The sequence below is a fragment of the Astyanax mexicanus genome, chromosome 12, assembly GCF_023375975.1.
Source record: "Astyanax mexicanus isolate ESR-SI-001 chromosome 12, AstMex3_surface, whole genome shotgun sequence".
In the NCBI taxonomy this organism is placed as follows: domain Eukaryota; kingdom Metazoa; phylum Chordata; class Actinopteri; order Characiformes; family Acestrorhamphidae; genus Astyanax; species Astyanax mexicanus.
In genome coordinates this window covers 42,356,243-42,382,948 of record NC_064419.1, presented here as the reverse complement: position 1 = coordinate 42,382,948, position 26,706 = coordinate 42,356,243, and the positions used below count along the sequence as shown (strand labels likewise).

General features: G+C 39.4%; 1 protein-coding gene across 1 annotated transcript in view; it reads left to right on the top strand.

Moving 5' to 3' along the window:
* sema3ga (sema domain, immunoglobulin domain (Ig), short basic domain, secreted, (semaphorin) 3Ga) overlaps nucleotides 1–26,706 on the top strand; it is a 51,984-nt gene that overhangs the window by 4,206 nt on the left and 21,072 nt on the right. Inside the window, exon 2 of the mRNA XM_022679358.2 lies at nucleotides 10,002–10,136. Coding sequence (XP_022535079.2) covers nucleotides 10,028–10,136 — 109 coding nt within the window. The 5' untranslated portion in view covers nucleotides 10,002–10,027. The remainder of the gene's footprint in view (nucleotides 1–10,001; nucleotides 10,137–26,706) is intronic.

The following is a 26,706-nucleotide window of genomic DNA, read 5'->3' as shown; positions in this document are numbered from 1 at the left end:
TTAGCAATCCTACAGGACTGCACTTAAAAATATTATGTCATGTCCATAAATTGTATGATAATTTGATAAGGTAATTATCCTGACAGGTCTAATTGCCGTTTAATTCAAGACTAATTTGTGTCCATGAATCAAGGCAGTCAAGTGAATATTCAGGATTAATCAAGCATTTAAACCACCTGTAAAGCAGCTACCTGTAATGTGCAGCTCACTACTTGTTGTCTTCACCTTCAGACAGCTCCAGCTCCCTTTACGTGTCCTGAAAAACTCTGTCTGAATTCCCTCAGGGGACGAAGCTTTTTGGAAGAAAAGTAGGACACGCTTTCTTCATTTTCATTTATATCAGGAGGAAATTGGCTCCAAACCTGCGGAATTATCTGCTTGTATGTAAGGGAGGGAAGCTGGGGGGTGGAGAGGAAGAGAGAGTGGGATTGGTGGGAAAGAAGGAGAGAGAGAGAGAAAAAGAAAGAGAGATCTTGGCTAATTAGGTGGGGATTGGGACTTTCACCTCAGCCCCTCAGCAGGTGGAAACATGACCCTCAGTGACCTCCTTTTCTTAGCCTGAGGCTTGAGTTTCCACTGGAATATGCCAGTGAGCACAAAGCCTGTGTGTGTGTGTGTGTGTTTGTGTGTTTGTGTGGTTGGGTGTGTTTATATGATTGATTGATTAGCTTAGCTTTAGATGTGTGCATGTTAGAACATTTACTGAAGACCTTTACTGAGATGAACATTAAGGCTGCACAATATTTCCAAAAATACCAATTTAGTTCACTCAACTCCAATCACCTCCATGGCCACAGGTGTATAAAATCAAGCAGCTAGTCATGCAGACTGCTTCTACAAACATTATTGAAAAAATGGGTCTTTCTAAGGAGCTCAGTGAACTCCAGCACTGTGGTACCATGATAGGATGCAGCACCTGTGCAACAACAAGTCCAGTCGTGAAATTTCACTACTACTAAATAGTCCACAGCCAACTGTCAGTGATATTATAACACAGTGGAAGCAACTGTAATAAGAACAGTACGCCACAGGTGTATAAATCAAGCAGATAGGCATGCAGACTACTTCTACAAACATTAGTGAAAGAATGGGTCAACACCTGTGCAGTCGTTAAATTTCTTCACTACTAAATATTCCACAGCCAACTGTCAGTGATATTATGACACAGTGAATCGCTACAGACCTCCAAACTTTATATAGCTTCAGATTAGCTCAAGAACAGTAGAGAGCGTGCAGCATAGAGAGCGTCATGGAATGGGTTTCAATGGCCGAGCAGCTCCATCCAAGAATTATATCAACAAGTGGTGAATGCAGTGGTGTAAACCACACCACCACTGGACTCCAGAGCAGTGGAGACATGTCCTCTGAAGTGATGAATAACACTTCTACATCTGGCAATCCCATGGATAAGTCTAAGTTTGGCATTTGCCTGGAAAACTGTACTTGCCTGACTGTGTTGTTTACTGCACTGTAAAGTTTGGTGGAGGGGGGGTTATGTTGTAGGGTTGTTTTAAAGGAGCTTGGCTCAGTAAAAGAACTCTTAATGTTAAGATCAGATTTTTGTCATATCTTGATTGTAGCCAAATAGATTAATTGGCTTCCGTGGTATACAACAAAAGTCTCATGACATAAAACTTTGCCCGGGTTAAAAAAACAAAGCCCAGTGTGGCTTGTAAAGGGCAGTAATGTCACTCCTACACTGCATTAGCTGTCCTCTATAACACAGTAATTACATGCTGTTGTCGTGCTTGGTTAGTTATTTGATGAGGTTATGGTGGTGTTTTGTCTTTAGGTTTGCCAGGTTAGCCTGTGCTGCTGAAACAGAGGTGACCATTTGTTAACTAATAACAAGAAAGTGTGTCGCATAGAAGATCCTATAAAGCTGTAAAAATCTTCTTACTATTTTTTTTTGTTTTGCATCTCAGTTAAATTACCAGTACATTTTAAGAAGAACTTAAAAATATTACTTAATGAGCCTCTGCAGGTTAGTACTTCTAATATCACATGGTGTTACCAGAAAAGTGGGTTTTTGACAGTAGAGTGCTGAGTCCTTGCTTGGATTTTAATTTATGATCTCCTCATACTCAATGAGCAGCAGTTAGACAGTAGGGCTGTAAAATTATACTACATTATAAAGAAAAACACTGTTTTTACTTGTAAACAAACTATATATGCATTTTCAAAGTTTTCAATGCCTTCTTCTAAATGTCAGGGCCCTCAGAATTCTACCAATGAAGGCTGGAGCCACTTTTTAGCTTGCTGATGGTGTAAAAATGTTAATTTATTTGCAAGGGCAACTATATGCCCCTATTGCTAGCATTGTAAGCCTGTTGGGAGCAACAACTAAAAGTGCTGTATTTTGGAATTCTGAGGAGGGAGGGGGGGATGTGGGCTATCCGACAATCCGACAAGTCCATTTCACTCCAGATTTGTTCTTTAAATGCTCAAACAACTTAGAAAATGGAATGTCCCATCTATCCGGCATTCACAATCAGTCCTCATTCAGTCCCAAACTCATGTGGCCTTGCTGGCCTTACTCACAAGATAACACCTCACAACATATACAGGTAAGGGAGTTCCCAAGCCAAAAGTCCCCTGAGGTCTGAGGTAACACTTAATAGTAAAGCAAGCATAATCTTGCTTTACTACATATTGCCATTCCTTGACCTTTGGCATGTCAGTATAGTATAGTAGCAGGTTAATATAAATATTTAATAAATACATAGTTAGCTCTCATTCCATCGTTTTTTTCTAGTTGTGTCTAGTTGTGGTCTCTCAAATATAATAAATGCCATGTGAGCTGTTTTTTGTGGGAAAAAAGGGCTCCGGTGATCCTGTATAACACTGCTTTAGTCTGGTAGAGGAGTGGGTGAGGAGAAACAATAGGATTTCGGCTCTGGCTCATGAATATTCATACATGCAAACAAATCGCCTCTGATTGGCCAACAACAGGACAACAGTGAGAAACGTTTTAAAATAAAGACATTTTTACACTAATAACAGTCTTTGCAATGTCATATGTTACTTTACAACATGTGTAATACCCTGCTAAGTGCAGTTCAGCCACTGACCTAGTCTTAGAGATCGCAAAAACCCCCGGAGATCCTATGTAAACTCATAGTTACTTACACAAAGAGGTAAGTAGTCCAGGTCCAGAAAGTAAAAATCCAACCCAGGGAGGATTTTTACTTTTAACTAGTGTAAACAGAACTGTTCTAGACATACTCCTACCTATCTCAATTGTACTTCGTTGGTGGTGTTCCACAGACTAATTCGAACCATTTGTTCCTTAGCTTTGATAGATAGATAGATAGATAGATAGATAGATAGATAGATAGATAGATAGATAGATAGATAGATAGATAGATAGATAGATAGATACTTTATTTATCCCAAAGGAAATTTAAGAATTACTGGGTAAAGCATATACTATAACACTAATGTGTTATTTGCACAAATAACACAGGAATGAACTGCCATGTTGTTTCTAGCGCTGTTAGCCCCTTTATTACGGGAGCTGCCTTGCTTCAGCTCTGTCTGTGGGTGGCCGCGAGCCATGATGGTTGGGGCCAATAATACTAATTCACGAGTTGACGTAGACACTGTGCTTTTCCTGATCGACACCTTTTTCTGAATATTTTCTTTTACTAGCTACTGCAGACAATAGAGGTTGAGGGACAGTTTCATGTGCAGCATCATATACAACTCAGAGAGACCTACTGTATTTCACAAAGAACAAGAAAAGGTGGATTTTAGCAGAAGGACACCCTCAAGCGGTTTAATATCAAACAATATATCAGCCAAACAGTTTATCAGCCAGGCCCTGGTGTGTCTGGGAGATTTGCATGAGCGTCTGCCGCACCCTATTACAGATCAGGCGCCAAAAGCAACATGTAAAAACATCTGAGCGCGCAACCTGCGCTGGAGAACATCCGAATGAGGAGCAGCCAAGGACAGATCCAATCATGCAGACGGAGTCTGATCTGCAGCCAGTGCAGCGCTCAGAAAGCAGCACAGCCTGCGCTCAGACAAAGAGAGAAAGACGAGAGGAGAGAGCTGTGAAGAGATGAAAGGAAAATCGGAGAGAGGAAAGATAGAAACAGGCCATATGCACTTCAAGGCCTTCGGGGATCGACTCATTGACCCTAGACTCCACTAAAAAAGTGGAATTTCCCTCTGGAGCTCAGTCTCACAGTCTCCTGCGCCGCCGTTCTTTGCTAGCGGTCCATAGCAGCCCCTGTCCGATTACGATTGGGATCTCTCTCAGTGATAGCCATCTCTCAGTGAATGCACCTCACACCTCACACCACCACACACTCTGATTCACTCACACACTCTCGCTTTCCTACCTCACCCATCCCTCTTTACCTCCATCCTCCCGCAGTTTAAACACGTAGAGCATTCCAGGACAAGCCTCCAGATGTAGAGGGAGTGTGAGCTGGAGCTGGATGTCAGGGCTGATGCTGGACTTGTGCTGCTGGAAGGGGATTAAATGAATCAAACAGCTGCTTAAGTGGTCCGTTGTTTGTCTGTAATGGAGTGATTTATGTACAGTAGATAGAGTTTCCACTGAAGACTCCAAACTCTGTTTATTAGCAGGGATGTCACACACAGATCAGGCACAACATTATGACCACCATCTTTTCAGCTCCATTGAGCGTTTTCTAGGTCTATAATAATTACAGACTTTAGATCTGAATGTGTTCTCTGTATACTTTATTATTATCCTTCTTTCTTTTCACCATGTTCTTCAATAGTCATGACCCCACCGGATAAACCACCACAGAGCAAATAGTATTTTCATATTTTTTACACTATAAGGAGCTATTTTCATACATAAGGCACACTGGATTATAAAGCACATTATGTGACACTAGTAAGGAATGGGGGTGTCGCCATATTTCCTGTCTAATTTAGCAGGTCTCAGCGCTTTGTGGTTGTGGTGAGAAGTAATTTACTTGTGGCAGTAAGTAAGGCTAAGCTAGGTAAACAAAACTGTAATTCTTTTAATGTCAAACGAGTGCTGGATGTTAATCTACACAGATTTCTCTCATAAAAACTGTTTTTTTTTGTAAAGTGTTTCTTTTTATTTACAAAAAGCTTAGATTTCCAGATTTCCACCAAGGCTGGATGCAGCGGCATTAGCTCCTAACGGTTAGCGCTAGTGAATGCCATCCGACAGTGCTTCACCGGGGAACCCTGAGTGTTCCAGTAAGCCAGGGTACTATCAGCTAGCGGTTCTTTCCATGTGGCTTGTTTTAACACAGTAAACACGCAGACTACAGGCTGATAATACTCACCTGTGAATAGCAAAAGAGCTAGTGCTTAATGCGGTTAGCGGCTAATGCTAATACTGCTCCAGCCTCAGCAGTGGAGAACTAAACTAAAATTTCTGTATTATGCTGTACTTCAGTGGAGTTGCTTTATTGCTCCTTAATACCTGACTGGTAAAATTCATACTGGATTGGCGGTGTACTGAAGATGATTGGGAAAATTAAATGATTTTAAGTACGCCTTTGTGTGGTGGGTGATTTATTTTCAGCACTGCAGTGATTATCACTGATTAGCATCGTGGTGGTGGTGTATGAGATGTTAGTGTGTGTTGTGTTGCTGGTGGTACAGTGAGTGGATCAGATACTGCAGCAGTGCTGCTGAAGTTTTTAAACACTGTGTTTAATCATCACTCACTGTCCTCCACACTCTATTATACATTCCTACCTACAGCTGGAACACCTTGTAGATGTAAAATCAGAGGAAGAAGCTCTGAATCTGTTGCTGCACAGTTTGTTTTTGTCTATAGAACAGAAAATTATAGAACATTTTATTTTATTATTTCATGAAAAACTTTAACTCATTTAGAGCTTTTTGCAGCAACACATTTAAAAATTTTTATGGTTTGATATGACAGTGCCTCTTACAGTAACTCATAATTTGTTTTGTCATGACAAGAGTAGAAATAAATCCAGACCCCTGCATCTGACACACTGACATCACGCCTGTGCCTCACTATATCACCGTCTGGTTGGCTGGATCAGTAACTAATGGAAACAGATCTAAAACGGGCTGCAGGCAGGCTGGCCTCGCAGGCCTGCGGTGATCTCCAGATAAAAGTTATTAAGTGGCACAATGTGACAGAGCTTTGCAGCGGCTTAGGGCTCTTTGGCAGTGTTGTTTTTTCCGAGGTGCACACCGCACCAAGCCATCTTTCACAGGGGTGCGGTTTTTGACGTGCCACCGTTACATGCTGACCCTGTTTGAACTCCAGGCAGAACAAGGTGCTGGTTTTACACACTGGGGGTTTCTGTTATCCCAGTGGAGATGTGTTTAAAATAGTTACATTTAGAAATTACTACGTGGAGTTATGAAAGGCACCAGCTGTACAGGACTAGCATACAGCTCTGGAGAAAATAAGAGACCACTTAAACAAAAAGTTTCTTTGATTTTACCTATTTGGAAACCTCTGGAAAATATTCAAGAGGAAGACGGATGATCACAAGCCATTAAACCAAGCTAAACTGAAATGAAGTTATCCAAAAGCAGTGTGTAAGACTGGTGGAGGAGAACATGCCAAGATGCATAAAAACTGTGATTAAAAACCAGGGTTATTCCACGGGTTATTCAAGACCAGAGGAAGTGGTCTCGATCCGGTCCCAAACAAACTCTGAAGTGGTTCGCTTGTCTGGATCTGACCCAGCTATCAGATATACTTCTTTAGTTTGAGCTAAATTCTTGATAAGGTGCAGTTTAATCTCTCATATTAGCCAGATAATGCTTATTACCACAGCTATAATTGAACGAACGCTTTCTCTGCTGCTCCGTGCTGTTTACATGCACAGTCTGTGCTGCATTCATTACTTGCAGCTCCGCAACTTCATTTACTATGCGAACATCTGCACTTTATGTCCCATTTAAAAGACTGTTTAAAAGCGCGGCAAAGCAGCGGCAAATTTTCAGCATTCTGTGTTAAAGCAGCTTCATACTTCACAGATATTTACGTGCTGGAACACAGAATCTTCTCACTATATTTACTTTCTTGCTCCCATGCCAGACAGGTCTGACCGATCAGTGGAGACAACAAGCTTGTGTGGTTTATTGGTCCACGTTTTGGTGTATTTAGGTTTATGCCTGTTTGAAACCAAACCAAACAGAGGGAGAAAACACTTCAAGTGAGCTTATCAACTGATCTGGACCATAGAAACCAACTACAGTTGTGAAAATGCCCTATTTTAGTTATATTTATTATTTAAGTTAATAAAATTACATTTTCCAATTTTTGGGTTATTGTGACAGGCCTAGTTAGAGTTTTGTAACTGTAATTTCTTGACACTTAATAAAACTCAAGCAGCAACAATAGTAATTTTGAATGTATGTAGAGAAAACTGAATTCTGCCAGTGATGGTGAAGACCTAGAAGACACAGCAAAGCATCCAGTACAGATTGGGCTCAAACTTAGCAACACAGTGTGATGACACAGGTCACACAGAGGTCAGAAATGCCATGCTCAGGTCTTTTCTGAAGTTCTTCATGAATGTCAAAGCTTTGGCTTTGGAAGACTGGAGAGTCTGTGATGCCCAGACCACAGTTTTTGGTTAGTAGAACATTTTATAAATTTCATTAACATTCTTAGAATCCAAATTCAAGTTTTCTGGATGTTCTTAGAATATTTTTTATTTAACGATTATATACTTTCTAGTAAATATTGTTGCAACATCACAGCTTCATGTTTATAACATTGTATATCTATTCAGTTCTTTTGGTTTCACGCTGCAGTTTAGTGACTCACTACAGAACTTTGCTATGTTCTGTCATTATCATCCACGTGCACGGCTTCTCTCTGTACTTTAGACTGGCTGCTTTTATGGGGATTTGGTTCATATGTGTACTTGATGGTTGTTAATTTTGGTGATTTGGCTTTCCAGGTGTTGTGACAAATTCTGCCTCCCTGCGTCTCTGAATCCGACTCCCTTCCTCTGCATGTAATTCACATGGCAGAATGAGTGTTACAGATTCTTCTCACATTCATTTTATTTCTACTTATAATTAAGAGTTAATCTACAGTTACAGTAGATACAGCTGTCACCAGTGAAACCTGCTGTGTGGCCCATGTGCACCTGAAGGGAAGTCGCAATAGTCTTTTTCATTTTCTGTTGTATAATAGGGCTGGGAATCACAGGACATCTCACAATACAATATTATTATTTTCTTTCTTTCTTTTATCTATTTTTATCCCAATTTACAAGGCCAAATACCCAACCCACTCATTAGGACTGCCCCTATCACTAGTAATGCCCCAACACCAACACCCAACTCTGAAACTGAAACAGAAACGCCAGTAGAGTGAAGATGAGCACACGCCTCCTCCAACACATGTGAAGTCAGACTCCGCCTCTTTTTAAACTCTGCTGATGCAGCATTACAGAGTAGCATCACAGCGCGCTTGGAGGAAAGCGCAGCGACTCAGTTCTGATACATCAGCTCATAGACTCCTTGTGCTGATCCACATCACTCTAGGAGTTATGTGGGGAGAGAGCGCCATTTACCCACCCAGAGACCAGGGCCAATTGTGCTCTCTCAGGGCTCCGACAGCTGATGGCAAGCTACGCAAATAGGATCTTCACAGCATCTGTGTTACTGTGTTACTGAAGAGGTTAAAATACTCTTAAATAGCTGCAGGTTTACCCTATTCATTTGATAATAGCGCCACCATATGTAGTAATGAAGCAGTAACTTTACTAAGTCAAACTGGGGGGCGAGTCTCAGAGAGTTTAGAGCGCCTACGTTTTAATAAAAATCATTTTGATTCCACATATTGATAATGTACTGCCAATGAAAATAATACAATATATTGGTATGAGTATTTTGTCCCCCCCCCCCCCCACAAGAAGGGAATGTATAATTGGGTGGAGAGTTTTTGAGAGTTAATTTTATTTGATGCTAGAAGATGCATTATATTATTGATGCATTATATTATTAAATGTTTATTAATGTTTTATGAGTTATGTGTAAGTCATATTTAATGGACTGCAGAAGTATGTAAACTGAAATGCGAAAAAGTCATGATATAGCAGTAATAACCATAAAGTGTATATTGTTGCTGTCCAATGAAAAACACTTATCTCCATTTTTGTGGATTTTTAATTTAGTACGTAGTTTAAACAGACAAACTGTCCCTTACACTGTGCCAACATTTCTTGACGAACAGACCAATAGAAACTCTTCATTGACTTCCATTGAAAGTTTACAAGGTATTAAGTTGCTGTTTCAGAGATAAGTGTTTTTCATTGGACAGCGACGATATGAGGTGTTATCTTGTGAGTGAGGTTTCTTTTTGAGTTTGAACACTGGCCAGCTTGCTCATGGAAAGGCAACGTGAATTATGGGAGTTGGAGTGAGGCCAGATAGTGGGTGCAGATGAATAGGACATTTAATTTCTAAAGTTTTGCGGATGTTTAAAATGCGTTAATTACCACCCACAGTGGACAGAGCAGTTGACTGTAGTAATAATCGTGACTGGCTGTGTCTGGCTAGACACACAAGCACACAAGCAGAAATCACATCCACGTTGAGTTCAATGTTCTTTAGCTTACATGAGCCATGGCAAAAATCATGGGACACAATACCAATTCCTGTCTCATGACCTATGGCAAGTCAGTGTAAAATGAAAATAATGTTTCCTGTGCAGTCCTGCTACTGAAGGTTTGGGAAATCAGGTGATGGTGCAATACACAATACACAAGATGACTGCAGTTCACTCACAGCTACTGTTTCTTAATACAGCTGATTGTGACACGTATTGTGAAGGAGAGATATGCTCTGGGGATAAATGTACTATAAACTGCTTCATCATGTCCGGTATTTTCCTTAGCCATCATCCTCTGCTTCCTATTCTTCTTCCTTTCAGTTATTTTTGAGTCCTCATGTCGTTTGTCCGGTTCGTGACGTGGAGCCCGTTCTGGAAGGTGGCAGAGTGATATATTTAACTGACTCTCTCTTTTGTTTAGGAGTCTATAGGTCGCCTGTGGGCAGTATGGGAACTAAACTCCTCCTGGTGCTGCTGCTGCTGCTGACACTGCTGTGTGTGTGTGGTGTGAACTGTATGCTGCGCTCAGCCCCCAGAGTCACTCTAGCTTTTAAAGGTGAGTGCACACATACACACACATACACTCACATGAACCATTAACACCTACATTCACGGGTGTTTCTTCCACCATTCATACTACATACTTCACTTCAGCTGGGAAGTGACACAACACTATATACTTGTGCATCTTAAAAAAATTGAATATAATTGAAAAGTTATTTTAATTCAGTAATTCAGTTCAAAATGTGAAACTCATATATTATATACAGGGGTTGGACAATAAAACTGAAACATCTGTCATTTTAGTGTGGGAGGTTTCATGGCTAAATTGGGGCAGCCTGGTGGCCAATCTTCATTAATTGCACATTGCACCAGTAAGAGCAGAGTGTGAAGGTTCAATTAGCAGGGTAAAATATTGCAATGCGCACAACATTATGGGTGACATACCAGAGTTCAAAAGAGGACAAATTGTTGGTGCACGTCTTGCTGCCGCATCTGTAACCAAGACAGCAAGTCTTTGTGATGCATCAAGAGCCACGGTATCCAGGGTAATATCAGCAAACCACCAACAACGACCAACCACATCCAACAGGATTAACTGTGGATGCTGTAAGAGAAAGCTGTCTGAAAGGGATGTTCGGGTGCTAACCCGGATTGTATCCAAAAAACAAAACCACGGCTGATTAAATCACAACAGAATTCAATGTGCACCTCAACTCTCCTGTTTCCACCAGAACTGTCCGTCACCACAATAAATTATTGTGGTGTTTCAGTTTCATTGTCCAACCCCTGTAGATGTATTACACACAGAGTGATCTATTTAAAGCATTTATTTCTTTTATTGTTGATGATTATGGTTTACAGCCAATGAAAACCCAAAAATCAGTGTTTCAGAAAATTTTTATATTATATAAGAGCAATTGGTACTTTTGGCAGTGTGGGCAGTTTGCTAAGTCCTGCTGGAAAATGAAATCAGCAACTCCATAAAAGTTGTCAGCAGAGAGAAGCATGAAGTGCTGTAAGATTTTCCGGGAAACACTGCATGGACTTGATATAACACAGTGGATCAACACCAACAGATGACATGACCTTTACATTATTTTTTCACATCCCATAAAACATTAAAGAACGCTACACTGACCTGTACGATATATATATGTGAGGTCTCCTGTACTGAATGTGGATGTGATTTCTGCCAGAGTCTGTTTGTATGGACAGTTCTAGCCAGACACCACCAGTCACAATCATTACTGCCCACTGCGCTGTCCTTTAAAGCCTCCTATGATACATTCCCAGTACACAGGTGACGACGTGGATTGAGGAATGATAAATACTAGCACTTAACTTTGGAAATGGAATCAGAGTCTCATCCATCTAGCACCTACTATAAGCCATCCCCTGAGGTAACAACATTTCAGGATCAATTTATATACTGCTATCCCATGACTTTTGGCACACCAGTGTATAATGTAGCCATCCCGTCCACACCACAAGAATTGTCTATAATACAATATTTAAATAGCAACGTCAATATCAAAATTTCAAGAGTTAATAATCAAGCAGTTAAACAGTATTGTCATTCGTCATATACTGTGATTATAGGCACCTGGATGAAGGATTATTATTGTGATTATACCACAGTTCCTCTATCACAGTTAATTGTTAGATTTTAAGAGAAAGAAAGCAGAAAAACGTGTTTTGTTTTAACATACTGCTGTCCCATGACTTTTGGCATGTCAGTGTAGATCTGCAGTATATTTTGTCTTAAGTATTTGAGCTCTCTCGGGCCTAGTGGCCTGAGACCTCACGAGGTCCGGCTCATAATACATGCTTAATGTGACTGCATACATGCTCACACAAATATACAAACACACACACACACACACACACTGCGCTATAGCTTTAGTTCCTGTAAATTGCAAAACAGTTCTTATCGACAACAAAAGGTGGATGTTCCCTCCAAGGCTGGGGGGCGGATACCCTCTGTGTTACCCACTGCAGAGACTCCATACTGCACACATTCTTCATTGTTCAAGCTTTCCAGAGCCTGTAATAATATCAGCAGTTTCCGTGACTTCTGAGATGTGATATGAAACATGGAAACAGTGACTTTATTGTCGTTATTTGCGTTTCCTTAACTCCATAAATACGCATTATTCTGCCACTCAATTCTGTACAATACTCATACAGTAATAAAGCCTCTGTGTTTAGGTCAGCTTTCTGAGAATGATAAGGCACTAAAATTGGTCTGTATTTTTTATTAATTTTTTGACACATGATTTACCATGTGTGCATTAGCATTGGATTCCTTGCCTCTTTGTTAATAAATAAGGGTTAATCTACAGATACAGTAGATACAGTGTCAGAGTCAAGGTTTTAAGTGTTTTCATCCATATGCATAAGAAGACTCATGAAGGGGATTTCGATACAACACAAGTTCTTTTTCCTCTTCTGTTGTTTAATGGTTGGTGATGACCTGATACAACCTCATATAATTAGTCTGAACTGGGTGTGTTTTCCAAAGGGTTCTTAGCACTAAGAGGATTCTTAGATGGTCAAGTGAGCTTCACACTAAGCACTTTCTCACTGTTTTAAAATGTTCTTAACCCTTGTGTGGTGTTCATATTTTTTGTTACTCGTTTACTTTGTTACTTTATTTTACTATTTAATTCAGCAAAATTAAGCAATTTTACATTAAAATGCTTTACACATGCTTGCTTCACCTAAATTGCAAGCAATATAAACAGCTTACATGGTTCATATCTGCCCTTTACCTTTCTTATGTTACATTTCTTTTAAAAAGTGCTACTCTTTTTTTATTAGTTTTTAATAAAATGGAAAAGAAAATGAATTAAAATCAAGATATGAGTAGAAAATTTGTTTAGTTTCAAATTTACAAATGAAGCAATGTTTATTAGCCCTTGGCCAAACATACTGTATGTAATATAAATGTGTGTGTGGGGGGGTGTACAGTGTGTGTTTATCGAAAATGTGTTTTGATAAATGTTTTTCACAGAAAATGAGCCATTGCCAATGAGTTTAAGTTAGAAAAAATATTTTTGATATTTGATGAAAAATGAAAACGGGTCCCACAGACCCGAACACCACACAAGGGTTAAGATGTGGAGACTGAGCCCATTTTTCACACAGCAAATGAGCTGAATCATGGTTCAGTTGATCTGGACTGAGACCATCTCTTTTGGTCTGACCAAATTTAGGTCTTTTGATCCAGACTGTGGTTTGCAATAAGGGTGGACAATATAGCCATAAAATAATCTCACAATATTTGAGGGTATATTTGTGATACTGGTATTATTGGCAACATGACAAAACACAGCAGTACCTTCAACAACAGCTATTTTGAAGCAAACCGAGTTTTGGAGTCTGAGATACGTGAACATGAATAGTCCCTCTTTATTTAGGCCAGCTCTCGGGAAATGATAAATAACTGAAATCTCTCTGTTCACTTATTCTCTAATTCTCTTCACACATTACAGGTGTCCAAGTGTGTGAATGAAGCTTTGATCAACATAATTCCAAACAATTATAGTTATTATACTAACATAACTGTCAACCCCCTCTCACGCATGCACACACTCACACATCTGCACATCCAGATACTTACACACTGAACAGGCTGAAAGGTGAGTCATTTAAATGCATGCTTGTGTGTAAACAGGAATCAAGCGAGTGAATCACTGAAGAAGAATCTTTACTGTCTATCTGTTCTGACACTTCAAAGATTTCTGCACATAAATGTGGTAAGAGAGAGATGAACGCTTTTCTAATGCGTCAGATCTTTAGAATGATACCGGAGATGCTACAGCATGTGTATGATCAGAAATGTCTCAGTTAATCAGCCAGTCATCTTAATGCTTTGTAAAGATGTAGATTAAAGGCATCTTGCTGGATTTTTTTAGAGTTTTTGGCAGAAGGACTTAATGGAATTAACAGTCTTTAGTGTATTAAGCTTTCTTCCAATATGCTGAAACAATACACTGGAGCAGGATAGCCGCAATGTTAACAGCCAGGGATATCACTAATATTGATTATATTAAAGACAGAAATCTCACTCTGTCCCCATGTTTAGGAATATCGGTTGAGGGTCATGGACCGGCTCTCCAAGATCCATTGGGCATTGGGATTGTAATGTCTCCCTCTATTGCTTTTAAGGCACTAAAAATTATATAAATAATACAATTTATTTAATGGAAAAGGGCTAAGGAAGTATTTTCCAAGTAGTCTAGAAAAAGCAAAATAATATCTTCCACATATCGCTTATTTTACTACAATCTTCAATACACAGGGCACTCTAAAAAACAGAGGTATGATATGAGTACTTTTTTGTACTCAAAGGTACACTTTTCATAATAGTACCCTCAAATGTATAATACTGGTCTTTACAGGGTCAGATTTGGTCCCTCTGAAGTACAAAGTCATTCCTAACAGCAATAAGTACAAATTTGTACCATTTAACCTGCAGCCAAAAGGTATATTCAGTATTCTGTATCACTGCACTAATAAACAATATAAATATTTTAATTGCACATTTTTTTATTTGAAAGCCAGACAATTTTGGATCATCAAGTTTTTGATCCATATTTAGTTGATGATAATGTTTATAATGTTTATAATCTTTTGGCACAAAAAATATGGGTACAAAAAAGGACTTTCACTAAAAGGTACTTTTTTGTACCTCAATATAAGGTACAGCCCCAGCGACAAGTTTGTACCCTTACTTTTCTTAGTGTGAGCGAATTATTGATTATTTGACACGTTGATTTATTGACTTCTTTAGAAAATGTGTAAAATCATGCAGCCCCGGTGCCTTATTCTAGTGCATCTCCAAAAATGTGAAACTTATATATTATATAGATGTATTACAAACAGAGTAATCTTTCTTTAAGCGTCTATTTCTTTTATTGTTGATGATTATGGCTTACAGCCAATGAAAACCCAAAAAACAGTGTCTAGAGTTTAGAGTTTAGAGAGTTTAGAATATTATATAAGACCAATTGGTATGTTTAGCAGTGTGGGCAGTGTGCCAAGTCCTGCTGGAAAATGAAATCCGCATCTTCGTAAAAGTTGTCAGCATGAGAGAAGCATGAAGTGACTTAATAAAACACAGTGGATCAACACCAGCAGATGACACGTCTCTCCAAACCATAACACTAGACCTCAAGCAGTCCAAAGTCAGTGCAGTGCACGTTTTCTGCAAGAATCCAGAATGTATTAATACTGCTCTGTTCATTTCATGTGTAATTAATTCCAGTGGGGCTACAGAGCAAGGCAGTAAGGAGGAGTCGACTGTTTAAAATGTGTAGTTGTTGCTGGATGAGATTAGCGTTCAGGTGGACTAAGCTGTGCTAAGCCTCTGGATTGCACCAGTGCTGTTAAATTAGCTGCTGCATTTCCAGCTCATATTATCCTAGTGCTGCACTTTCCAGTAACTGTTCATACTCAATACAGAAGAAGTGGATAAGCCATGTTCTTTGACCGCTGGTGTTGTTGTGTTGAGAGCTTGTTTTCAGTGTTTGTATCTTGGTGGCGTGGTTGTATTGATGGTGGATGCGCCGCTGTTGGAGAAAGGCTTGGTAATGCTGAGAATGTACCAGTCTATCATACTGTCCCATATTTACCCTGTGCTAAGAAACATTCTCAGACTGGATTTACATTATGATATTTCATACTACATACAAACATACTAGTTCTTGATTCCCATGATTTTGCTATGCCCCCTGTTGGATAAGCATGTTGGGCCTTTTGCTTTGTATTCGGATGTCACTTGTCTGTTTATTTAGACAATTCTAACCTGATGCTGCCAGTCACCATCATTAGGATTAGGACCCACTGCCCTGTCCACTGTGTGGAAAGCAGAAATGTTTAATGACATCACAACTTCAGAAATCGATTTTCCATCCATCTGGCACCCAATCACAGACCATGCTTCAACTCCAATAATTTACATCACCTTGCCATAAGCACACTGGCCAGTGTTCAACCTTACTTACAAGATAACACATCACAACTTATACAGGTGTGGGCATTCCCAAGTAATCCCCCGAGGTAACACTTTATGATTTACAAATTGCTATCCCATGACTTTTGGCATCTGGCTAGAGCTGTCTTTTGAACCGACAAATGACTCTCTCAGAAATCACATCTATATTCAATGCACACACATGCATACCCACAGGTCAAAGCCGCATTCTTTAGTTTCCATTGGACATGGCAAAAGTAATGTAAAAAGAGTGAATTATAAGAACAAGTTTGGGCCAAAAATTATTAATTTGCCTTAAAAAAGTAGATAAAATGATATAAAGTATGCTACAATTTAATAATTTTAAAATAAAATGAAGTGGTCCAACAGGCTAAGCACTGCCACTGTGTTCGGGAGATCGCTGGTTTGAATCCCGGTCATGCAGCTTGCCATCAGCTGCCGGAGCCCTAAAAGAGCACAGTTGGCCTTGCTCTCTCTGGGTTGGTAGATGGTGCTCCCCTCATTACTCCAAAGGGTGATGTCGATCAGCACAAGACATCTGTGAGCTGATGTATCAGAACCGAGTCGCTGCGCTTTCCTCCAAGCGTGCTGTGAGGCTACTCGGCAATGCTGCATCAGCAGAAGTAAAAAAAAAAAAAGGAGATGGAGTCTGACTTCACAGGTATCGGAGGAGGCATGTGTTAGTCTTCACCCTCCTTGTGTTGTGGCATCACTAGTGATGGAGGATAAACAGCTGAATAGCAGCTGAATGGGTGGAAAATTGGTGTAGCTAAAATTGGGGAGAAAATGGGAGAAATGTAGAAAAAAAAACAAATGTTGATTTATTGACTTAAGTAGAAAACAGGTAAAATCGTGCAGCCTTACTGTCTTAATAGGTTTATTTTTTTTGCAAAACTATCCCATGACTTTTGGCATCTGGCTAAAACTCTGTCAGAAATCACATCCACATTCAGTGCAGAAAACACTACACACACATACCCACAGGTCAATGCTGCATTTTTCAGTTTACACTTGATGTGGCAAAAGTCATGGGACGTGATACTAGCTCCTATTCCATGACTTTTGGCATTTTCGTGTCTTATTTCGTGGTTTAATGTCGTAATACGGTACATTGTTTTTTACTAAACATCAGTTGATGAATCCAACTCTATTGGCTCATTATCAAACTGATACTGATAGCAGGTTTGAGGTGAATCACACGAGGCTGAACATGTGCACTGCAAAGTTTCACCATGAAATTAAGCTTTAGTCATAGCTGTAAAAGTTGGTGACACATATAAAAGTAGAAAAGTGTATTTCCTGAAGGAAACGCAGAATGGTTACACAGCTGAATAGGAGGAACAAGGGATAGAAAAAAAAAACAACAAACAGACGAGTGCGGGTCAGAGAGGCTGTAGATTAGAACTTGGTGACCTGCCCTGAATGAGAACATGCAGTTTGTTGGCTTTCAGACAAAAGAGAGATTAGCGTTTGGTAGGGGTGAAAATGAATGGGAGTAAAAAGAGATTACATGAAAATGGCAAACAAATGAATGTAAATATGTAAATCAAATGACAGTAAATTTGTGTTTATGGTCTTGTATCAGTTGAGCAGTAGGACAGTAGATGAGGATGCACTGTTGTACCCCATCTATAGTTAATAAATTAAACAAATCTGAATTTAGTGAAAAAAAAAACAATACAAAATGCAAAAATTTAATCCATATTTCAGCATAAATAAAAAGTAATCTACCTTCTAAACTCAACAGCAGCATCACCATGTTTACATTAATAAATAAACCCTCTAATGCCTCACCAGGCTCTGTAAAAAGAGTGAATTAAACAAGTTGGGGCCAAATTTGGAAATTGATTAATTTGCCTTAATTATGTGTTTAAGTTTCCAAATAAATGATGTGTGTTAAAATGTGAACAATTTAGCATATTCATTGCAGTGTGTGCATGTGCAATAGACACATCACAAGATGTGTAATGTCATATAAGGTGGATAAAATCATAATTAAATAATTAATAATTATGTGGTTCAGTGGGCTAAGCGATGCCACTATGATCAGGAGATCGCTGGTTCGAATCATGCTAATGCAGCTTGCCATCAACTGCCAGAGGCCTGAGAGAGCACAATCTTTCCTCTCATCACTCCAAAGGGTGATGTTGATCAGCACAGGGCGTCTGTGAGCTGATATATCAGAACCGAGTCGCTGCGCTTTCCTCCGAGAGCATTGTGATGCTTTTCAGCAAAAAAAGAGGCGGAGTCGGACTTCACATGTGTTGGAGGAGGCATGTGCTAGTCTTTACCCTTCTTGTGTTGTGGTATCAGCTGAGTAGAGTAGCAGCTGAATGGGTGGGAAAGTTGGCCTAGCTAAATTAGGGGGGGAAATGGGAGAAAATGAGAAAAATGTTGATTTATTGACAGGTAAAATCATGCAGCCCTAATGCCCTGATAGCAGTTGAAAAACTGATAGCAGTTGAAAATATTGATTTGCCTTAAAAAAGTGTTAAAACATTAAAGTTGACAGCACTAATTAAAACACATCATTAGATTAACTAGACTGAGTGCGATTAGTTACAGTAAAACAGGGCCTTTCACCCAGTTGTCAGTGACCCGTGTTTCGAGTAAGCTCCTTCACAATGAAACCGTAATGCCTGCTGTGGGATTTGTAAGGAAACTGATGTGAAAGTTTGCGCTGTTGCTTAGTATGAACTGTTGTAACCAGTTCCAGTTATCAGATTTCTCCCATCATGTACTTTACACCTTTGTAAAGCTTGGCTGAAAAGATAGCCGGGCTGAATCTTTTGCCTGTGGTCGACTGGGACCAGCTCAATATCACCTCTGTCCTCCTCCACTATCCTCTCATCTCCAGCCCAGGTAATTTGGAGGAAATTCATCTGCAGCCTTTGGCCTCTTCCTCGTTTCATCCCCACACTCCTTATTCTGGGGCTGCTGTGTTTCCTGCCCCCTGGGAGCGAACGTTCTCTGCAGTATCGATGGCCACCTCCCTCTGTCCTCGCCTCCTTCACTCCAGGAACAGAGGGGCGGAAAAGACCAATACTCTGTGTTCTGCTGTTCTCACAGATAGATTGTTCATTGTTTGTAACAGGGATGGTCTTTGTGTTTGGAGACGCCTGAAGAGGAGGAAAGGTCTTCTGGCTCGATCGTTGAGAGAGAGAGAGAGAGAGAGAGAGTGACAGAGCGAGAGAGAGAGAGAGAGAGAGAGAGACAGAGAGAGCACTGGTGGTCTGGCTGTAGTGCCCAGAGAAATCATCATGCAGCAATAGTCCAGAAACTTAAAAAAAAAGAACAGTCGCCTCAAGACATTAATACATGATTGTATTAATATTAGTGATGTCAATCGATTAAAAAAAAATCTAATTTCTATTTTCAACTATCAACTATTTTTGGTGATTAACTGTATTTAATCACACTTGTTTAATAGTGTATTTTAAAAAAATAAATAAAATAATGAATGTAGGAAATGTAAAATGCAATTATACAGCGCTGGAAAAAGAGAGAGACCACTTCAGTTTCTGAATCAGTTTCTCTGATTTTGCTATTTATAGGTTTATGTTTGAGTAAAATGAACATTGTTGTTTTATTCTATAAACTACAAACAGCATTTCTCCCACATTACAAATAAAAATATGGTAATTTAAAGCATTATTTGCAAAAAATGAGAAATGGCTGAAATTATGCAAAAAAGATGCAGAGCTATTAGACCTCAAATAATGCAAAGAAAACAAGTTTATATTTGTAAAATTGTAAGAGTTCAGAAATCACTTTTTGGTGGAATAACCCTGGTTTTTAATCGCAGTTTTCATCTTCGTCTTGTCATGTTCTCCTCCACCAGTCTTACACACTGCTTTTGGATAACTTTATGCCTTTACTCCTGGTGCACAATATTTAAGCACTTCAGCTTGGTTTGATGGCTAATGGTAAATGGTAAAGGTAATAATGAATTGCATAAATCTGGACTATATACAAGTTAAAGGAGTAAAAATAAAATGTAATTCCTATCCCATATAACCCGTACTTTACTATTAACTCGTTCATTTCTAACATTATAGACTTACTGTGGTAAAAGTGTGTTACTCATCCTTCCCATAAAAAGCTGATCCTGTTCAAACATGTTTGAATAAAAGAAAAATTAGCTATGATTGGCATCGCTATCATTTTTACTGCTATATAACTGTTACTGGAATACTTTTTAAAATATCATTCAGTTCCACCTACGCCTGTGATGGTAATTACTTTATCAACATTTTATACATTATGATTTTCTTATCAAAGACATTATTGTATTTCATTTTTTTTATTTTATTTTAGGAAACAAGGGATCTTCACTGTTTTTCTGGGCTGGATTTTTCACTTTTGCAACAACAAATCGGACAAAATTGGGGCAGTATTAACATTATTTATATTCATAAACACTCTTTGATTGTAGATCAGTATGAATCTGAAATATTTCATGGTTTGTCTGTTGAACTTGGGGACAGCAAAGCTTTTACCACTTTGTAATGTTGCTAATTATTTTTACCTTAAAAAGACATTTTAGCACTGAGGATATTAAGCTGTTTAGTGTTTTAGGTCTTACTGTGTCCCATTTCACCTGTAAACACTGAAAATGTGCAACAGTATGGGGTCATATTTGTTGTAAGGACTGGATGATGTGGATTTATGGGATATATTTGGACTGCAATGCTAACAGCCAGCATAGGCAGACTGGGATGCTAGCTGTTTTCCTGAGCTGTTAAAAGCAATGAAAATCCTTTTATTTTCTCAAAAATCAAAAAAGTGCACTTTATAATCGGGTGTGACTTATGCAAATAAACATAAATTCAGTAAAGAGTAACAGGAATGTCTCATTTTTAGGTAGGTAGGTTATATCCTGTGAGCCAAACTGAAGAATAAATGTAATTTATTTCCAGATTTCTCCTGGATGCCTATAGCCAGAATCTGTATATGTTCACCTGATTTAACATCAGTAAGCTTTGATTTACCAAACCAGGTGTTGACTAATATTAAACTCAGATGAGGAGATATTAGAAGATGTTTTAAGGAAAAAGGCTTTAAAAGCTCTGTTTTTTGTAAAATTGCTGTTTGTATTTATTGTAAATCTGTTGTTTTACTGAGCTAATAAACACTTACTTCACAGATAAGAAGCTTTTTCCACTTTTGCACAATACTGTGTATTCCAATAAAGCAATAGCTACCCTGCCAGGCCTGGTTGTGCTTGTTTGTTGGATGCTAAAGTGGCAGGCCGGGACTCTGCAGGACGTTTCTGCAGCCTGAGCAGCTGAATTCCCTTCTTTCTCTCTGAGGAATTTCTAGGAACACATCCTGTAGGATGTTACATCACCCATATTCTCTCTGCTCACCTTTGTACCTGTTTGTATAGCGTATCCATATCTCGGTTCGATCTGGTTGTGAACTCTGAGCAGCGTCCAGCTCGGGCTGCTGCATGTTTGGTGGAGTTGGTGTGTCCTGTGTTTACTGTAGAGGAAGGAGGAGTGAAGTGGATTGTTCGGAAGCTCGCTGGATCTCGCACGCCCGCCCGGCCCGACCTCCAAGCTTTTATTTTAGCGGCACGTCCATGGCAACCTGCGAGCACCCTTAACCTGTTTTTAGAGCATCAGCGCTGTCATGCCGTGGACGCAGTTCCTGTGCTTAAACACACACTGGCTGTAAAGTAAACATCCTTATTGATGACTGCCTGGAGATGACCTCCGAGGGAAGAGGAAGCTTTCAAAGGAGAGCGGCTATTTTTGGGAAGGTACATAGAGACGCCGAGACTCAGAGGTATTGATGAAACTGATAAAAGGACTGGATGATGTGGATTTATGGGATACATTTGGATTGATGTGTGAACTATGAGTAGAATTCCCCTCAGATATTTGCCCGCAGATTTCTGTTTTCTCGGTAAACAACACTAATAGATTACTGCAATGCTAATAGCCTGCCTAGCCAGACTTGGAGCGTGTTAGCCGGGATGCTAGCTGTTTTCCTGAGCTAGTTAGATAGAATTAGAACCGTATATTGTGGACTATAAGGCACACCTAAAATCCTTTAATTTTCTCAAAAATCGACACTGCTCCTTATGTATGTCTTTTGTTTATGTGGTAGACGGCGCCACCTATTGGAGATATAGCATTTCTTCACAGTGCCTACGGGATCCAGTGGCTTCCAGTGGTGTAAAATGACCTCACATTTGTCCTCTGTGGAAAAACATGGTGACACCCTTATTCACATCGATGTAGGCATCTTTAGTAGTGCACAATATTAAAATGAATAAATAAATAAATAAAAAAGTGATGCAATCCACACAGTTTTATGCACAGATTTACAACATTGTTAGAGATACTAAAATAATGTTTTATGATGAGATTTTTTTTTTATAAGAATACAGTGTTTATTATAATCCGGTCTAAGGCAGGATCTGGTGTGTTTTGGGACAGGAAGGCAATGCCAGATGAGTTAAATCACTATTTGGTCTCAGGACATGTTAAACCATTAAATTTAGACACTAAAGATAAAGAATTTGATGGATTTGTGAACTGAGAAATGTAGTGTATTGTTTTGTATTTTATGTCTTACAACTGAACAATGTTAAGAGTTATTATTAATTAATTGAATGAGTTGAAAGTTTGACTTAACAGACTTTTTTTTTTTTCGCTTAATGCACCTTATAATCCAGTGCATTTTAGTCCATAAAATACGGTAAGTCTTGCGGTTTACAGTTACCCACTATGCAACAAACTAACTGCTGACTCGACACACTTGGTGCATGTTAGCTGTGATGCTGACTGTTTTTCAGAGCTGGATTACTCACCTATAGTTGACATTGTTGATGAAGCCACTGATTATGAAAAGACATGTAGGCTATAATGTATGTTGCTAAATTGCAAAGATGGCAGTGCCCACTGAACACAGGGGCTGTGTCCCAAACCACACATTATTAAACTAGCTACATGGTGTGATAAAAACAGTGCATCACCTCTAGAAGTGTGTTCATTAATGGGTGAATAAAGTGTAGAATTGTGTGGTTTGGGACGCAGGCACAGATTTATCCGGTGAATAAGATGCGACTACAACAGCTATACTCAAGCACTTAAAGTGCAAGCATCCGAGAATCCCCTAAATTTCACATACTGAATAAATTGTCAGTAATTGAATCCACAAACACCCAATACCCCTTTAGAATAACGAATGTATTATTTATATGTAGGGGTAATAGGAAATGAACGGTCAGTCGCCTGTCGCAGGGTTAGGCGCTCCTACTATCTCTTTCTCTCTCTCTCTTTCTCTCTCTCTCTCTTTAGCGCATGCCCTCTCTCTCTCTCTCTCTCTCTCTCTCTCTCTCTCTCTCTCTCTTTCTCTCTCGCAAAGTTGTCAGACGCAATTTTCTCTCCAGCAATACCGAAAACATACCGAACAGAGGGGTTTATACAGACCTGTGAACCAAACTATGAATTTTCTGTACCATTACACCTCTAGTCATTACAGTAATCAAATATTAAAAAACAAATGTAGATTAATCAATATAAAAGTAATTAGATGTAGCCCTATTCAGTCACTGATTCCTTTCAAAAAGTCTGAGATTCTAAGACTTTGCAGCATTCCAGTGTTCATTCACAGTGAAGTGAATGACTGGTGAAGGGCTTTTAAAAGGTGAGCAGCAGTGGATTCCCCCAGAATGCACCTCTTCAGAATTGGCTTTGCAGCGCATTAGCAGTAGCACTCTCCGCTGTGGGTCAGCGCTTAAAATATTCAACTGTTAGAACTCTTAAAAGCTCATCAGCTTCAGCGTAACAGCGAGGAGCTAAACAGCTAAACTTTCACCCACTTTTACACTCGGTTCTGCTTAACAATGGAGGCCGTGTGTGTTCTTACTGTAGGACAAGACTGACGGACTCTCAGAGGCCGTGACTTGGTGCAGTGTGTCTCTGGGGTGGGACTAAAGCCTTTAAGAATATAAACACACTTCGAATAAGAACAGCAATCTTCTCAGACTGAGAAAAGCTCCACTTCTGCAGACACCTGTTTACACTGATCTTTTAAATCTTGATATAATACTGATAATATCAACCCTGTCAGCATAAATCATTCAATAGTGTTCTTCTATACCATTACGAGTTTATTGTGAGGTCACAGTAACTGTGTATTTCAGACTGTTCTCATGATAAATGTGTTTAATCAGGATCATCTTCTGTTTCGGGTTGATGTTGTCTACATGACACATGGATAAAAAGAAAGCCTATTGATTGGGACACAAGAGCATTATGATATTAACTCTGATCTTGTAAAATCTTTACACAATGTGAACTGCTTAAGGTGAGACATAGGGCCCTATATTAGTGATCTATAGCACACTGGTCATTTGTTTGTCATGCAGCTGGATTTAGGGCGTGTCGGTGTGTCTTTGGTATGGTGAGGGAGCAAAAATGTACACCTTGAGTAACGTACCTTTTGGGCGTAACGTGAAATAAACCAATCCCATAAACCAAGAGCCAGGTGAGCTCTGACTTTGGCGCGTTTGTATCTTAAAAGTGCAACGCTTTTGTGCATCTCAGCAGAGGATACTGGCCTGGATTTCTATGTTTTTATTCATAGTTATACTTGAATAGAATTGTCTCAGCAAAAATCCATACCCCCATATGACCAAAAGACTGCATATACATTTTCAGCATATTTAATCAATATGGATTGATAAGTGTGAAGGATTTCCTCAGAGCTCAGTCAGGCTCTGAGGGAACGTACGGAACAGCAGCTGTGGACATTAGTGGGTTAAAGTGTTTGGACAGTGCTTGAGAAAGCCGGAGCTGGAGCTGTGTTAAGTGCACTTTGTTCCCCCGAGTTTCTGCTTCACACTCTCTAAAGCTGCTCTGCTCGACCTAAAACAGCTGAGCAGCAGCTCACCGCAGCAGAAATACACGCTTCTGATTTTAGCATTTCTCACAGACAGCCTGCCCACTGAGCATTATTTACCCCACAGACTCCTAATGTGCTCTGAGCGTGTGCAGTTAGACAGCCAGGAGCAGGAAGAACAATGAAGAGAAACAGTATGAGCTGAATTTGCCATTTATAGGTTTATGTTTGAGTAAAATGAACATTGTTGTTTTATTCCATAAACTAAGGACAACATTTCTCCCAAATTCCAAATAAGAATATTGTCATTTAGAGCATTTATTTGCAGAAAATTAGGAATAGCTGAAATAACAAAAAAGATGCAGAGCTTTCAGACCTCAAATAATGTAAAGAAAACAAGTTCATATTCATAAAGTTTTCAGAAATCAGTTCAGAAATCAATATTTGGTGGAATAACCCTGGTTTTTAATCACAGTTTTCATGCATCTTGGAATGTTGTCCTCCACCAGTCTTACACACTGCTTTTGGATACATTTATGCCACTCCTGGCACGTTTGGATCTTAACAGTGCGGTGCTTTTGTGCGTCTCAGCAGAGGATACTGACCTGCTCGTTCACACTGTGAAGATACACCAGCAGCTCATTTAAGGAAATAGCAATGCTATTTTATTCTTTATTCTATTTATTGTTGTACATGTGATGGCACACCTATAGAAATGGATTTTAATGATTGATTGTTGTCTAGGTTCATTTTAGTCAGTGGTGCACCTGTTACCTGAACACACCTCACTTCCAGACCACCACACCCATCAGTGTAGATCTATTCCTAAACTCTATTTTAACAGCATGAGAGCAAGGAGTGAAAATAGAGTGTTGTCGGGGTGTAAGATAGCAAAGAGCATTACGACGCACCTTGCGCCGGGTGTGTGATAGGGCCCTGAAACTGTTTAACTCATCAACATTTTAAATATGCTGTTTTTACAGTTTAGGGCTAGTTCTGGCCTGCAGGTTTGCCACTTCTGATCTAGATATCCTGATTCTGATAAGATTTTAACCTCATGCTGTAACATGTGGCTCATGTATCAGATCATCTGCTGAAGGGGTTTGAGTGATTTGATTTGTATCAGTAAATGTGTCTTGGATGCGTGTGTCTTTTATGTGGCTTCCCTTCATCCAGACTACTGCTAACTACTTACAGTTTTTCTCAATTGGTTTGGCTCATTTCTTGAAACTGAGATGACATTCTCAAAATAACATGGACAAATCCCCAAACTAACTTGCGGTTCCTCACAACAGAATGGCATTTCTCATTGCTTTCATCACATTTCAAATGCTTTGTACACGTCTCAAGCACTTAGTACATCTTTGCAAATGCTTATGTACAAGTAGCCTACACTTAACACAATCATCCTACATTTAGTACATTTCCCAAAAGAATGCATCTTGTTGGTCGATCCCAATTGGTTGGTTCTCAGTGTAATGGTTGTTCTCTCCAAAACATGTCAGCACAATTTCATCATCTGCAGAATAGTCTGCTCAATTGTCAAAATGATTTAAGAAATTCTAATACAATACAGAACACATATTTTGGAGCATTTCATAAATTCATGACAATCAGGTGAGTAGGTAACAGGTGAAAGCAGGTTTTGATGAGGAGTGTCCCACATTACAGGTGACCAATCCATCACTTGATTACCTGACAGGTGTTGTCTATGATTTTGAATGCTGGCATTGCTGTATATATACAGTTTGGCCTGGTGCTAGTTATG